Raw genomic sequence first — 16,882 nt, 5'->3', positions numbered from 1 at the left:
TTGTCTCTTGGGCTGTGACATGCACTGACACTGTCTCCATGCAGATGGCGCATTTCAGTCTGCTCAGAGAGTGAATTAAAAACCTTGGAGTTTACATTTAATTTTTGTAAAGAACTCTGTTGTGATATCTTTATTATGTGCTGCGCTGTAGCAGGAAATGTTGCTCCGTCTCCGAGGACAGAGCTGACACAGCCTGTCTGTGTATGCCCGTCTCTGTGGCCAGGCTGTGATCACTGAGTCTTCATGTGAGTCTTATCTTTTTCAGTTTCTGATTCGTCACAGCGGTCACATAGTTTGCCATCATGTTTAGGGCCAATTAGCATTGAAGGTTGTTTTGGAGAGCCTTGTCATGATAGGAGTTGGACTTGTTTTTAGGTGTTTGTAGAATTTAATTGTGCTTTTTTGAATCATAATTAAAAGGGGGAATTGGGGTGTCGGTGGCTTGGTGGTGGAGCAAGCGCCCCATGTACAAGGCTGTTGCCGCAGCGGCCCGGGTTCGACTCCAGCCTGTGGCCCTTTGCTGCATGTCACTTCCTCTCTCTCTCTCTCTCCCCCTTCACACTTTCCTATCCATTAAAGGCTAAAAAATGCCCTAAAAAAAATCTTAAAAAAAAAAAAAAAGGGGGAATTGGCCAAGTTCAGCTTGGCATCATTTGTTAGGGGTGTTCCTGTGGCCTTTAATTGGGTGTTTGTCCCATCTGTCAAAGTCTTGCTTTACAATAGTACCCCACACTTTATTACCATACATTAATGTAGGTTTGATTATAGATTGCACTATTTTGAGCCAGATTCAAACAGGTATATCTGTTTGAAGACCTTTTTATAACAGACAGCTCTCCTACCCCTGTCTCTGAGATCATAAATGGCCGGATTGAAATTTGCTGTTATTTTTAGTCCCAGTATGTGTGGCTGTGTGTGTGTACTGTGTCAATGGAGCCCCTACTCGGACTCTCACCACTTTAACTTTAGTTCTTGTCCTGCTGCGTTTCCCCTACCGCTGCCGAGCACTGTTTAAGTATAACGGTGACCAGATTTGAAGGGATGGCTTTTTTTGTCAGTGTCAGACGCCGCAAGTCACTGCCCGAAGCGCCGGATTTCGATGATTTCGGGGTGAGACCAGGTTGCTTTGTACACTGAGTCCATTTTTTTCGTCCGAAATTGTTGCACATCTAAAAATTTTGATTTTCTGCGTTTTTTGCATCCGTCAAATCCGTCAGTCTGACCAAGAATCGATGAAGAAGATGTGGTGGTGGGCCACAGCTGCGACAAGACAGAGGAAGGGGCGCGCAGAATCATTTCATAACTCACATAGCTCATGTTCAACAGGTCAGATAGTAATATTCAGGTGGATGATGATGAAGAGGAGGAGGATGTGGACTGCGTACAGAATGTGGAGGCAGAGAGGAAGCACAGTTTTGCCCCTTCATGCAGCTGTGATGACAGCCAGAAAGGTAACTCCAGTGATAACAAAGGCCCTAACCATCAGGGTCCAGGTCTGACAGAAGTATTGCGCATGATCCAGTTGCTATTGTAATGCTTCCTTAGATGGAGCTGAGAATATTCATCATCATCATCTGCAAAAGGCAGGCATTAATTTCTGTGTCAGAAAGGCTGAGACCGGGGATATCTGACTGTTCTAGTAATTTTGCTAGTTCATGAATATAAATGTTAAACATGGTGGGGCTGAGGCTGCAATTTATATCCATGGTTGTAATACATCATAGGTTTTCCCTACTACATCTTTTTTAATTAATTTAAGGAGCAGTTCTTTATGCCTAATTGAATCACATGCTTTTTTGAAATCCACAAAACAAGAGAAGATTATGTTCTTGTTTTGGTGGACATGTTTAGTAATGAGGGTGTGGAGAGTATAGATATGGTCTGTAGTTCAATGGTGTAAATCTATGACTCTTGCTCAGGACATTGTGTTCACTGAGGAATTCTTGCAGCTGTTGAGGATGCTGCAGAATAACTTCCCCACGTTGCTGCTGACACATGCCTCGGTAATTGTTTGGGTTAAATTAATTTCCATTTTTACAGATTGGTGCGATAATCCTCACTCTATCTCTGTCACACAGTAAGCAGCATCAGCATTGCTGCGCTTAAGCTGTCCGTTATTCAGCTTTTGACCAGGAAAGTCAGATATGTAAATCTCTTCAGTCGTGTCCAGTAAAATGTTTCCCTCTGCAAATATGTAGATCTGACTCAGTGTTCTAACGGCAAGCTAGTGCCTCTCTGTCCTCACTGAATCTGTTAAATATGCACCTCTGTAACCTCATGTAAACAAACCATCAGCTGTGAGCTCAAGATTGTACTAACCACTTAAAAGATGGGTACTTTTACTGTCTTTCTGTAGTTGGTACTTTTTAAAAGACAAAACACACATTTTGTATTGTGGTATTTACTAGAAATGACACAAAACCTAGCCAGCAGAAAGGAGGTCATCAGCAGAAAATTTCAGCTCTGGTTTGCAGGTTTGTGGTTCGGGTTCGCGTCACTGATTAATGCATATATCCAGGGGTTCACTAGCGTGCAGTCAGGGTTCACCTGATTTGGAGTTGGATAAGTTTTTAAGGTCTCTTCCCCCAGAGAGTCGTGTGCCGTTACTGAGGCTATGCTAGCTGCAGTAAATCCCGCCAACTTGTAGGTCAAACCACAATCGCCATGTTTCAAGCCATAATTTTAAACCAATTATGGATTTTTTTTTTTTTTTTAATTCTATTGTAGACTGTGAAAAATATTGGACGCAGGCAGAGTGATGTCAACCACTGGTTTGTAGACTCCTGTTTTGACAACCTGATCACACTCCAAAGATGTTGAAAACTAGCGCTTCTGGCGTCAGACACCAACACAAAAAGCCGTCCTGTCACGTCAGCATGATACACAGCTGGTCACTGTTATTGTTTGGCATCAGTGAAAGTCCAAGTAAGGCGGGTGGGAAGGGTGGGGGATGGGTCCAACAACTATCATCCTACTGCTCCACATTTTAAATATGATTCCTTCTCTGCCGTAGTTCTTTCTTGCTGCCGCCCTGCGTGCCCTCCGCCTCCCCATCACCATGTAGTCTTTACGGATTCATCAGCCTCATCAGTCAGCAGCCTCAGAGTCATCAGCCACCAGCACCACCAGTGTCTGGACTCCATGGGGGGATTTATCCTGCTGCTGCTCAGATGTCCCTCGATCACTAAATATCTCCCTCTGGTGTTGAAGCACCAAAGACTTGTGTTTAATCTTAATCAGCACAAATCATCTGTTAATCTCTACATTTTAAGTCCATTCCATAAGTTCATTCTTCTGTCTCTCCTGATTGAAATAAAGCTGTCAGTGTAAAACTCTTAAGTGTAAGAAATCGAGCAAGGGTGCATTTTATCCCTGTGAATTCAACTTTCCATTTGTAAGAGTAGTGATGTGTTTTCTTCAGTTTCAAAGGTTACATAGTCTGGCTTTAATTGGTCACACTGAAGCCCAGTTGCCAGAAGAAAATATAGGCATTGTATGTTTCTACAAACCACAAGTGCATTACATTTGCATGTTTCAAATGAATTATAATCAGGGTTTGTAAAGTGATGTGAGCTCACTTTGTCATTGAGAGGTGGAGGGGAGCGGGGTCATGTCACCTTGACAAAATTCCTGCCAAGCTGCAGACCTCCTTCTGAGACAAATAACACAAGTTCTGTAGTTGTTATTTAATGAGTCACTGTTGTGTTTCAAGTTGCTTTTCAGCCACCTTAGAGAGAAAGAAAGAAATAGAGAAATTGTTTTTTGTACCTAAACCAAACCACACAGCCACAGCGGTTAAATTTCAATTTAAGCAATAATTCAATAAGCACAGGTCCTGTATTGACCATATCTATACAGTGACCACAGTTAGAGCAAGAATTCAAGAGAAGAAACCAACTTATGCATGCTTTATAGACTTCCAAAAGGCTTTCGATTGGGTTAATAGAGATTTGCTTTTCTTTAAACTAACCCAGTATGGTGTTGATGGAAAATTTTATAAAGCCATAAAGTCATTATATCAGGCTCCTATAGCGTGTGTCCAAGTGAATGACTCGACTACAGGTTGGATTAAAAACTCTGGACTAGGTGTAACTCTGGACGATGTTGTTTTGGGTTGCTTACTTTATGCGGATGATTTAATTCTTCTGGCAGTGTCAGGCGACACCTTACAGAAGATGTTGAATGTTGTTCTCTGGTGCTCTAAATGGAGGCTTGTGTTCAACCAGACTAAAACCCAGATTATGCACTTCAGAAAAAAGGGTACTGCAAGATCCTCACAGAACTTTCTACTGGGTGTTATACCTTTGGAATTTACCGATTCTTATAGATACCTGGGCTTTACTTTGGATGAATTCATGTCTTATGATGTGGGGATTGGAATACTTGCAGACTCTGGGGGAAGAGCTGTAAGGTCAATAATTAGTAAAAAGATATTTTGTAAAGATACTGGTTACTCCACGTTCTCGCAGCTTTATGAAGCTTGTGTATGTCCAGTTCTCATTTATGCAGCTGGAGTATGGGGTAACAAGGATGCTAAAAAAGTAAATTCTAATCAGAACAGGGCCATAAGATGTTTCCTCGGGGTACATATTTGCCCCCAGTCTTGCAATACAGGGAGATATGGGATGGGAGCCTATGGAAATTAAACAAAAGGGAGAAATGATACGGCTGTGGAATCACGTTATTAATATGCCAGAGAGTAGACTAACAGAAAGGGTTTTCAACTGGGATAAGGCTCACAGTCACCGCTGGACAAAGGAAATTCTTCGTATTTTTAGGGAGGCTGACCTTGCGTACATTTTTCATAACATGCTTTGTTGTAACGTCAATATGTTGAAATGGTCAAATCACATATGGCTCAAGCCCAAGCTTAGATCATATGTTCAAATGAAGCTTGAAGAGTTTTGGCCCTGAACCCTACGTTACTTCCTTTCTAACCAGAAGCCAGAGGTCACTGTGTGCTCAGCTGAGAGCTGGTATCCTAGCCCTCGCTATTGAAGTGTGGCAGTTCACTGCTGTACCTGAAGACAATAGGATATGTAATGTCTGTGATCTAAAAGAGGTTGAAAATGAATGTCACTTTATGTTTTATTGTTCACAGTATAAGGGCTTAAGGGTTCCCTTGTTTGATGAAATGCAAAAACAAAAAGCTGATTTATTTTGGGCGGATGATGGTCAGAAGTTGGAGTGGTTATTTAAGACTGAGGTTTTTAAAACTGCTCATTTCATTTTCAAAGCCTGGAATAGAAGCCAATCCTTGCTCTTTAAGTGAGATATATCAATGGATTACATTAGGGTTCACTGTCCTAATCATGAGGACTGTTGTGTTTACGTTGTACTATTGTACATCTGTTTTGTATCTTGGTTGTTTCCTAATTGTATGTTTGATCATTGTTTCTGTTTTTGAGATAAAGTGTTTTATAAGCCCATAAGGGCTGGGCTTCTTTCAAGCATGACACTTAAATAAAGAAATCAAATCAAATCAAATATATCTCCTACATAATGATGATGTGCAAGCATAATGTATCTCTGGTTTGCAGAAACTACAAAGCCAAGATTTTTTCTGGTGATTGGGTTTTCGATTGCTAAAGAAGGTATAGATCATGCTCTGTCAGTTTCATTTCCTCTGCAGTAAAGGGTGTCAGTAAGAGGTATTAAATAGTGAAATGTGATTATAATGATTTGTGTGCACTATAAATAGATTCAGAGCTAAATGTAATCACATCATGTCTGACCACAGAGGATAAAATATACATAAATCACATTGATGTATATACAACGTCAGCAAAGCGGTCATTGGTCTTTCACCTGGAGTCAGCTGAGTATACACACACACACACACACACGGAGCAACAGCTGAAGCAGGAGTAGCAGCAGCACGTTCAGATGATGGATGAAGGAGAAGGCACAACATCCGGACGCACTTGCAGGTCACAGAGGAGGAGCTGTCATCTCTGAACCGACACCGATTTTTTTTTCCCTGCTTGAAAGCAAATTGGTCTCAGGGGCTGAAGACGCGGGTCGGGATGGCGACAGCCTCGACAGACTCAGGACACGGGTCCACCAAGATAACTCCTGAGATGCTCCAGGAGATGCTGCAGAACTACAACCTGAGCCGCCAGGAGTTTATCAGCACTTACAACATCCAGCCGCTCGTCTACATCCCCGAGTTACCGTACAGCGCCAAGACCACCTTCGTGATCATGTACATGGTCATTTTCATCCTGGCGCTGACTGGAAATAGTTTGGTGATCTACATTGTTGTGAAGAAACGAGCGATTCAGACGGCGACAGATATTTTTATTTGCTCTCTGGCGGTCAGCGACCTGCTCATCACTGTGTTCTGCATGCCTTTCACCCTGCTGCAGAACATCCTGTCTGAGTGGTTCGGAGGTGAGTTTGGAAAGCGCAAAACTTACTTTTCATACTTTTTTGAGACGCATAGGAATTAGACTATGATTTGGACATTAAAAGAAAGTCAATTTATCCGCTTGTTGGCTCTTGATAATCTGACTAAAGTGGGGAAATAAGAAAACTATATGAAATATTGTCTTTTAAATGCATGAATTGCTAAATGCATCAGGATTTTCAAGCTTAATAAGAATAAACGCCATAAAATCAGAGAAAACCCCCGCGTTAAAAGTAAATGTTACATCACACAGGCTACACAGAGTATTAAAATGGATTTATATATATTAAAGTCGTGTTGAGTGTACTTGATTACTATTTTAAGCAAACTTGAATAAATACAACTGCTTGTGTGTTTTCATACATGCTGTCAGGGGCGTCATGCAAGCCAAAATTCTTGGGACACAATTAGATGGGGGGTCGGGGTCCCTCCGCAGGAAAAAAAAAGATTGAAATAATGATTTTTTTTTTTTTAATATAAATATATACATTTTTAATTTTAATGACATTTATTTTTTAATTTTTTGGGGGGCAATTTGACATAATTACTTAAAAACTTCACTATGCGTTTTTCTAGCTCAGTAATCTCCTACTTTATGTCAGGGTTAACACAGTATATTTATTTTAGAGATTTATGTGCTGTTATGCTTATTAAAAATGACACCTGTTCACCCACTTCTACTGCTGCCACTGCTCTGGAAACAAAGCCAAATCTTGCCAGCATCACCCAAAAGTGCAAGAGCATAAATCCACATGAAAAGACTACATCTAAAATGCAAATTAACTGGCATGCAAAATAAAGCCCCAGATGCAAGGAACCTGCCCACATGGTCACAGCTGTATTTTCCAACACACTGCATTTGCATTTATTATTTCTAACTAAATTACAAGTGGCTGAATAATTAGTTTAGCGACTGAACTTTGTGTAGTAATATAGTGGAAGCTCTCTGAGGCTCCTCTCACCCTTTAAAGGCACAAAATGGTTTAGTCTGCCACTGCACTGGGATTCGTCTCTAAACGCAGTTACAGCTGAGTGAGTGGCTGCCCATGCTGCTGGAGCATCAGTATACACTGTCATGTTATTTCCTAAAAATTCCAAAAATTAAAAGAAATAATCGAAAGGAAAAAAAATCTAAAGGTGCGTGACAGAAACATGGATCAAGAGAGGAAGAGCTGGGGGCTCAGAATTTGGTGCTGCACCCCTGACTGCAGTGATCAAGGCACGAGCCAGCTATCTTGAAAAGCAAACTATGCCTATATTTCTCAAATGCAGATAAGCGTCTATAACTAATTTCTAGTTATTAACTAGTTTCACTTTGACAGCATGTGGCTATCTGACTCTCCATCTGTGGAGCAATTGAAAAGCAAAGAGTAAATATATTCCAGGAGCACACCTTTATTAACACTCCAGCAATAGACAATGTAAATGTGGCAGCCCACCACGAATAAATGAATGTGTGCAAACCCCTGCAAATAGCTTAATTGGGTACTGGTGACAATGGGGCGGATTTATTCAACCTAATTTTATGTTTATGCCTGATTGCACATGCATAAGCTCATGTATTGTTTTATACAGGGATTTTAATGCCTTTTTAGGTCTTGACCATTTTTTTTGCTGCATTTAAAGTGTTACACTTCAATAGTAATTGTTAATTTTGAAATGTTTACAAAGTTGCTGGGGCAAAAAATATTCTAATAATAAATAATTCATTACATTTACATTTAAGTATTTGTCACATTTTGTTTTACAAAGTTAGGGAGGCAATGTTTAAGTCAAGCCTGATGTTGCCTTACTCATAAAAGAATGATTTTGTGAGGTATGATCTGACATAGTAGGAAGAATACAGTACAGGCCAAAAGTTTGGACACACCTTCTCATTCAATGCGTTTTCTTTATTTTCATGACTATTTACATTGTAGATTCTCACTGAAGGCATCAAAACTATGAATGAACACATGTGGAGTTATGTACTTAACAAAAAAAGGTGAAATAACTGAAAACATGTTTTATACTCTAGTTTCTTCAAAATAGCCACCCTTTGCTCTGATTACTGCTTTGCACACTCTTGGCATTCTCTCCATGAGCTTCAAGAGGTAGTCACCTGAAATGGTTTTCCAACAGTCTTGAAGGAGTTCCCAGAGGTGTTTAGCACTTGTTGGCCCCTTTGCCTTCACTCTGCGGTCCAGCTCACCCCAAACCATCTCGATTGGGTTCAGGTCCAGTGACTGTGGAGGCCAGGTCATCTGCCGCAGCACTCCATCACTCCCCAACAGTGTCACCAGCAAAACACCCCCACACCATCACACCTCCTCCTCCATGCTTCACAGTGGGAACCAGGCATGTGGAATCCATCCGTTCACCTTTTCTGCGTCTCACAAAGACACGGCGGTTGGAACCAAAGATCTCAAATTTGGACTCATCAGACCAAAGCACAGATTTCCACTGGTCTAATGTCCATTCCTTGTGTTTCTTGGCCCAAACAAATCTCTTCTGCTTATTGCCGCTCCTTAGCAGTGGTTTCCTAGCAGCTATTTGACCATGAAGGCCTGATTCGCGCAGTCTCCTCTTAACAGTTGTTCTAGAGATGGGTCTGCTGCTAGAACTCTGTGTGGCATTCATCTGGTCTCTGATCTGAGCTGCTGTTAACTTGCGATTTCTGAGGCTGGTGACTCGGATGAACTTATCCTCAGAAGCAGAGGTGACTTTTGGTCTTCCTTTCCTGGGTCGGTCCTCATGTGTGCCAGTTTCGTTGTAGCGCTTGATGGTTTTTGCGACTCCACTTGGGGACACATTTAAAGTTTTTGCAATTTTCCGGACTGACTGACCTTCATTTCTTAAAGTAATGATGGCCACTGGTTTTTCTTTAGTTAGCTGATTGGTTCTTGCCATAATATGAATTTTAACAGTTGTCCAATAGGGCTGTCGGCTGTGTATTAACCTGACTTCTGCACAACACAACTGATGGTCCCAACCCCATTGATAAAGCAAGAAATTCCACTAATTAACCCTGATAAGGCACACCTGTGAAGTGGAAACCATTTCAGGTGACTACCTCTTGAAGCTCATGGAGAGAATGCCAAGAGTGTGCAAAGCAGTAATCAGAGCAAAGGGTGGCTATTTTGAAGAAACTAGAATATAAAACATGTTTTCAGTTATTTCACCTTTTTTTGTTAAGTACATAACTCCACATGTGTTCATTCATAGTTTTGATGCCTTCAGTGAGAATTTACAATGTAAATAGTCATGAAAATAAAGAAAACGCATTGAATGAGAAGGTGTGTCCAAACTTTTGGCCTGTACTGTATGTTTGACTTAAATGATCAGAACTGCATATTATGAAAAAATAATACCAGTAGTAATGACATAAAACATAATTAAAAGTATTAGAAAATGCAGATATCAAAACTCGGGTGGGGCGATATACGCTGGCAACATATCAAGCAAGTCAAACTTCCATATTTTTCTGCTCATTATTGCATTTTTGCCTCATAGCAGCCCACACTTCTGAGGCTGATGTATTTTAGAAATTCTTCCATAACTGCATCTGTTTGCTAAATCTAAATCAAGCAGCAATTGGTTACACTTTTCAAGTGCTGAAAATAAAAAGCTGTCAACAATAAATGTTAGTTTTTTATTTAAAAATTTTAAGCCCCTTTTTAACCATTTCAAGACACACTTTGGGAACAGATAGAAAGAGTACTGTAGGTCTTGTGAATATGTCCCAGAGTGTAGAAGGTAGCTTCCTGTATTTTTCAGATGGATAAAGTTTCATAGATAAAAAGGAAGCCACATAAGGACTGCCTTTTAAGGTCCTGAAATAACAGAATTGTGTTATTAATGGTTTGTTAAAGGGGAAACTTTGCCAATTTTTATCCAGCTCTGTGTCATGGCAGTATGGACAATGTGTGCAGATGTGCTTCCTCCCTTGCCGCAAGCTCCCAGAGCCCCGTTCATCTGCCGGAAGAAGTCTGCTTGGTGACACAAACTGCGTCATCGAAGTCTGCCAGCAAATGAGCAGGGAGGTCTTGGTGCCCGCTTCACAAAAGAGAGCCAAATGCTGTTCATTTGCAGACAGTGCACACTTTTCCCACGCTGTGATGACACAGAGCTGGTTGACAATCAGCAGTCTGAGAGACCACTGTTTCATGTCATGAGGAATCAGTCAGTCAGCTTGGTGGAGTGGGCGGTCTGGACCCAGGTAAAAATGTTTACTGATGATAATGAACTGCATTTTGGAGAAATCAGATACTTCCACCATCACAGAAGACCTTCAGTGTGGTACAAACACAAACCAGAAAACTCAAGTGATGATAATTACATGTTGAAAAGAGCATCAGGACCTGATAATTAACATAAACATCCTGTGCGCACAAAGTAATGAACATGGCTGTAGGGTTTGGATTAGACTTGCACCGATTTATCGGCAGTGCTCTGAATCGGGCCGGTTATCACATGATCGACCATTACCTGTGACCGGCCAGTCAGTCTAAAATATGCTGACTTAAAACACCGGTCAGATTTCCTCCACGCCGCAGCAGCAGCGCACACACGCACATGTGCAACTCATGGCTTGGGCAATGTGAGGAAGTGAAACATGGGCGGCTTCTCATCTTAATCATTCACGCAAGGCAAGCACATATTTTCTTTTAGCACAGGTTTAAATTATAATGACTTAATGCATACCTAATAGGCTAGTTGGCCTCTTGAACCGGACATCTAGAAGAAATCCGCAATTTGCCAAAGCCAACCTTGCACATTACACACTCACGAACGTTAGCTAACATTAATGCTTCTGCTATGGGACTTCCAGTTCTGCCTCCATCTTCGTCGTTAGCAACACCAGCAGCCTCAGCCCGTCGACCAACACCGCGACCCAACAGGTCGGTTATTTTGGAGCACTTTGCTGCCTCTTCTTGTAAAGATTTAGGTTTTTTAATTCAAGTTTTTTCCACGCCACCCTTTCTTTTTTTGTCGGCTTTATCCATGTTTTCAGCACTAACGGTCAAACTAGCCTGGTCTGCCATGAGTAATGACAGATAACCGCGGCTGAGCCAATCAGATTTCAAGAAAAACGAGAGCCTCTTTCGTATTGGAAGAGGCCGCTTTTATCTCCTCCTTCATGCATCAAAACATAAGATTGACACCTACGTTCCCTCTGAACATCTCCCAGCAAACAAACAACACGGGAGGGATGCACATTGCAGCACTGACTGCTAGCAACTAGCTTGACATTCGCTAGTCTTTTTTTTGGTGACTGGCCCATTGGGATTCGGCCCAAACGTCCTGATGGCCAATCCGCCATTGCACAGAGCACAAAAAGTCCCATATCCCTCGCCAAACGTGCAGCAGACTGCTGGGTAACAAAGGAGTTGCACAGGTGCAGCAGATTCCAGTGACTGCAGCAGCAGAAAAGAGGAGACACTCAACTTGTCCCCCTCCTTCTCACACTCTACACTGATCTCTCACCTGGCTTTTCTCCCACCCCAGTGAAATCATTATGACACTCCCACACTAACTTTAAAACATATACTGTATCTGCAATTTAACATGACTTACACTTAATATACACAATGCAAATGACTTAAGCACTAATACAGATAAACTGAAGAAATACCAAACATAAGCCAAACTATCCCCTCTAACCCCTCCCCTCTCTCTTCTCTGATCCTTCAACTGATTCCCTTGTGTGAAGTCCTCTGCTCTAATGAACCATTCAGAGCTGGTGGATGGTGGTAACAGCCAGGTTTATTCGCCTCGTGGAAAACCCTACTCCTCATAACTCTGGGATAAATAGCAAACAACAACAGTGATAAGGCACCTAGTGTGGAAAACCCGCTCATGCTTTATCTCACGGAAAATCCTCTGTAGCTCTGAAAATTACCCATAATCCTCAGCTATTTACTACTTGACTTAGATACTGAGTTTTGACAGCAGGTGGCACTGTTGCTCCATTTAAAATGAATATAATCTGAATTTTAAGCATCTCAACAGCATAGATACACTGATCAGCCAAAACATTAAAATCACTGACAGGTGAGCATTTTGTTACAATGCAGTGTTTTGCTGAGAAACCTTTGGTCCTGGCATTCATGTGGATACCACCTGACACGTTCCACCCAAACAAACACCGTTGCAGACCAAGGACACCCCCAAGCAATGGCACCCTACAATGGTAGTGGCCCCCTCCACAGCAGGACAATGCACCATGCCACACCGCAAAAGCTGCTCAGGAATGGCCTGGGGAATGTGACAAAGAGCTCAAGACATCAAGCTGGCCTCCAAATTCCCCGGATACCATCTTGCTTGAGTATTTGTGGTACATGCTGGTACAGCAGAGACACCCGCGAACCATGGTGGGGCCTCCTTGGTTCTGACTTGTCGAGACATGGACACAGGACCTCTGGGAGTGTCCTGTGGTGTCTGGCACCAGGGCATTGGCAGAAGATCCTTTGAGTCCTGTGGGTTACGAGGTGGGGTACCAGGACATTCCACAGATGCTCAATCGGGTTGGGATTTGGGGAATTTGGAGGCCAGGTCAACACCTTGAGGTCTTTGTCACGTTCCTTGGGTCAGTCCTGAACAGTTTTTGGGGTGTGGCATGAGGCCACATGAATGCCAGGGCCAAAGGTTTCCCTGCAGAACATTATATTGTAACAAATAATCTATGTTATTCACTTCATCTGTCAGTGGTTTTAAATGTTTTGGCTGATCGGTGTATATCTTAGACCAACCGGGTCTCACTCCGAAGTTGTCAAAATCCGGCGCTTGGGCAGTGACTTGCAGTGTCAGACACCAACGAAAAAAGCCGTCCTTTAATGTCGTTATGATACGCGGCTGGTCGGCATTATAGTTTAATGGTGCTTGTTGGCATCAGGGGGACACTTGGCGAAACAGGAACGAAAGTTAAGGCGTCGAAAGTCAGTGTAATAATCGCTGACCTTCACCTGGGAGGCCAGTGTTCGCGTCCCTTAAGATTATAAAGCCAAACCCTATTAATTCTTCTTAAACCCAACCACGTTCGTTAGTTGTCGTAGGAAAAAAATGTCAGTTCCGACGCACTGATGTAGTGCATTTGCAGACTGTATGTAAACATTAAATTTCCTGTGAAAATGGAACGGTAATTTGAAAGGAGGCAATGCACGAAACGGGCAGAACTTGACCTGGCATCCCAGAATGACCAACGCACCCAGGGGACCTTTCACATCGTGTCTGGACGTGGAAAGTCCATGACCAAATGTCAATATGTGAAAAGGTCAGAGTGAGAATGTGTTGTTTAGACCGACAAAATGAATAGAATTTGTGGAATAGGTTTAAAAAGGAATTGTGGTATACACTTAATTAATTTAAAATATATCCAAAATGAAGGTAATTAATAAAGCCTATCCCAGGTGACATTGGGCGAGAGGCAGGGTACACCCTGGACAGATCGCCAGACTATTGCAGGGCTGACACATAGAGACAGACAACCATTCACACTCACATTCAAACCTATGGACAATTTAGAGTCACCAATTAACCTGCATGTTTTTGGAGGAAGCCGGAGAACCCAACGAAAATCCACACTGACATGGGAAGAGCATGCAAACTAAACCTTCAGACTACACTGTTTCAGTCAACGAAACTTGCTATGGTTTGTCACTGCTTCAAAAGTAATGACTTATTCTTGTTATGTTTTGTTTTTCCTCCTAGGTGAATTTGAGTTGTGTAAATTGGGAATTATATATAATTTAGTTGTTGTCATATTACAGTATAGTAGATTGTGTAAATGGTTGTAAATGACTGCATTACATTACATTCAGATGCCTTTTTGTCACTGTGTCCACCAGGTGGACTCCTGACATTACACAGCCACTCTTCTACAGCCTCTACAAAGAGCTGAGTCAAAACATCTTTGCCTCAGGGTCAACAGAAACTTTGCAGATAGAATATTATCACATGGCCATCAGGGTGGATTTCATTGTATTTCACAGTTCACAACATTATCACCATGCCTCAGTATACAACAGGGAAACTTTATAGAGATGTAGCTAACAGCTGACATTCAGTGTATCATGGCAATAGAGGGCCAGCTCAAAGCATGTGCTCCTATTAGACTTGGTCACAATTAGTTCAGGGTGATGTGGGTCTTACAGACAGTGCGCATTTCCTCCTGGGTTTCAGCGCTCTGCTTCATTAGCTGTGAAATTTGTGTTCAAGAGTAATCAGAGATGATCGTTTTGCTATTTTAATGAAACCGCGCAGGCAGATGAAAAAGGACAAGGTAGAGCTCGTCTCCAGTCTCTCATCAAACAGTAAGAATGGTGTGATATTTAATAGAAATGTCTTCTTCTGTTTCTCAGAACCTCTTTGTTTCTTCTGTTTTTCATGCAGGGGTTCTGGTTTGCAAGACAGTTCCCTTTGTGCAGACTACAGCCATTGTGACAGGCATCCTCACAATGACCTGCATTGCCATTGAGAGATACCAGGGCATTGTGTTCCCACTGAAGATGAGGAGGCACTACTCATCTAAAAGGGCTTACAAGATGCTAGGTATTCCATGTTTGCAAGAGTGGCTTATTATGTTTTAGAGGTGTGGATGTTTTTGTGTGTTTCAGGAAACCTGTGTTTTGTGAGCAGGATAAAGGCTGCACGGATTTATCAAAAGTAAATACCCACTGTGTTAAGCCTCTTTTGTATGGCTTTGAGAAAGTACAAGTGTGCACGATGGTTACCTTGTGTACCCTGCGTTTCCTCTGCTTGTTATGCCAAATTAAAACTTTGTTTTTGTGAGATCCAATTAAAGCTGGATTTATACATGTGAGATTCGGTTAGTGTGTACTCCAGCCTAGTGTGCTGAAAGCTGACTGGTTGATCAAACTTATTATCAGCTGGTTTGAGACAGAGACAAAAGACTATAAGCCCCGTTTCCAATGAGCAGTCCGGTTCAGTTCAGTTCGGTATGCCTTTTTTCCATTTCCAATGTGAGAAGTTGTGGATGGTGCCAATGGAACAGTTCATTTCTGTCCGTATTTTTGGTCCCCCCTCTGTTGGGGTACCTAACACCCAAATCTGGTACTAAAAGGTGGGGCTAGGTGGCTTAGTGGATAGAGCAGGCGCCCCATGTACAAAGGCTTTGTCCTTGCTGCAGTGGCCCAGGTTCAATTCCATGCCTTACTACATGTCAATCCCCCTCTCTCCCTCCCTCACGCAGGCAAAAACACCCAAAAAATAATAATAAAAAAATTATAGCTGCTGCGCAGGGATGGGTCGGGTCCGGGCATTTTTAGGCAATTATGGGCAAAAAGCAGAAGAATTGGAAGACATTTAGGAATTTAGCAACACAATCTGCCTTTTGCATCAGCTGAGGCTTGAACTCACAACCTCTGCGACTAAGAATCAATTTCTATCTCACTGAGCTAATCAGTCATTGACAATTCATGTGTAGCTTCACAAATTGACTAAGCCAGACGTGCAGGTTTAGCAGCCGTCCATGCATGGAAAAGTAGATTTCAAACCACTGTAAAAAATTCAGTTATCGAAACAAAAATCTGAAAATACACATATTGCATCTAGACAGCATGGAGATGTTGGTAATTTGTTTTAACAATGATTGATTTGCTTCATAAGTGAAAAACTGATGTTTAACTAGTTGAGGTATGTGCAAAGTGAGAAGCCTCAGATGGTTTCACACTGAAGTATTGACACTGGATCTTTGTGCAAAGTTTGGTTTATTTTCAAGCATGAGAAGGCAGATTTTCTAGCAGAAAAAAGACTTGAAGATGCTGAACATCGATGAGTCAGGCTCAGGCAATTCTAAGCAATAAACTGGAGCACAGGAAGATGATTAAGATGTTTACATTACAATGTGGATTCTGCACCAGTTGAGGCTCGAACCCGCAACCTCTGGAACCCTAGACGGTCATCTACCGTTTTAAGCTAATTGGCAAGTAGCAACTCAACAGTGGCTTCACAAACTGAGTGAGGCATTCACTGTTGTGTAGGAAAGCAGCCATCTGTGCATGGAAAGGCAGATTTGAAACCACTGTAAAAAATTCAGTTATTGAGACAAAAATCTGAAAGTACACATATTGCATCTAGACAGCATGGAGATGACTCCAATTGTTCACATTAGAGCAAAATTCAAAATGCTGTCAAAAATTCAGTTTTTGAGATAAAATTCTGAAATTTGCCACACATCATCTACCATGAATTTTGTCATTTTTTTCATGAACATTGAAGATTTATTTAGCAAGAATTTGCATGTATATGTTTACAGTACCGTTTACAGTCAAACATTTTGATGCACTGTAGGCTCAATTTTTGATAAATCAAAAAACCTGAGAAACATAGTTTGTGTAGAACAGTCTGAAGTCTTTACTGTTTTTGAAAAAAACAGAGTGATGAACTTCATAATTTTTAATAGGTTTAAATGTACAATAGTTTCTTCAGTATTGGGGCTACAGTTTGATGAAGGTTGTGAAGTTGTAGCACATA

At 41.7% G+C, this 16,882-nt stretch overlaps 1 protein-coding gene and 1 long non-coding RNA gene across 2 annotated transcripts in view; both read left to right on the top strand.

The window, feature by feature from the left end:
* The window catches only part of LOC144459374 (uncharacterized), an 88,508-nt gene extending 85,196 nt beyond the window's left edge, over nucleotides 1–3,312 (top strand). Inside the window, exon 3 of the long non-coding RNA XR_013488350.1 lies at nucleotides 3,014–3,312. This is a non-coding gene — a long non-coding RNA (uncharacterized LOC144459374). The remainder of the gene's footprint in view (nucleotides 1–3,013) is intronic.
* A 2,594-nt stretch (nucleotides 3,313–5,906) lies between these two features.
* The window catches only part of qrfprb (pyroglutamylated RFamide peptide receptor b), a 29,766-nt gene continuing 18,790 nt past the window's right edge, over nucleotides 5,907–16,882 (top strand). Inside the window, exons 1-2 of the mRNA XM_033612070.2 lie at nucleotides 5,907–6,393; nucleotides 14,780–14,938. Coding sequence (XP_033467961.2) covers nucleotides 6,027–6,393; nucleotides 14,780–14,938 — 526 coding nt within the window. The 5' untranslated portion in view covers nucleotides 5,907–6,026. The remainder of the gene's footprint in view (nucleotides 6,394–14,779; nucleotides 14,939–16,882) is intronic.

The sequence above is a fragment of the Epinephelus lanceolatus genome, chromosome 21 (genome assembly GCF_041903045.1).
Source record: "Epinephelus lanceolatus isolate andai-2023 chromosome 21, ASM4190304v1, whole genome shotgun sequence".
NCBI lineage: Eukaryota > Metazoa > Chordata > Actinopteri > Perciformes > Serranidae > Epinephelus > Epinephelus lanceolatus.
This window is presented reverse-complemented; position numbering and strand designations above follow the sequence as displayed.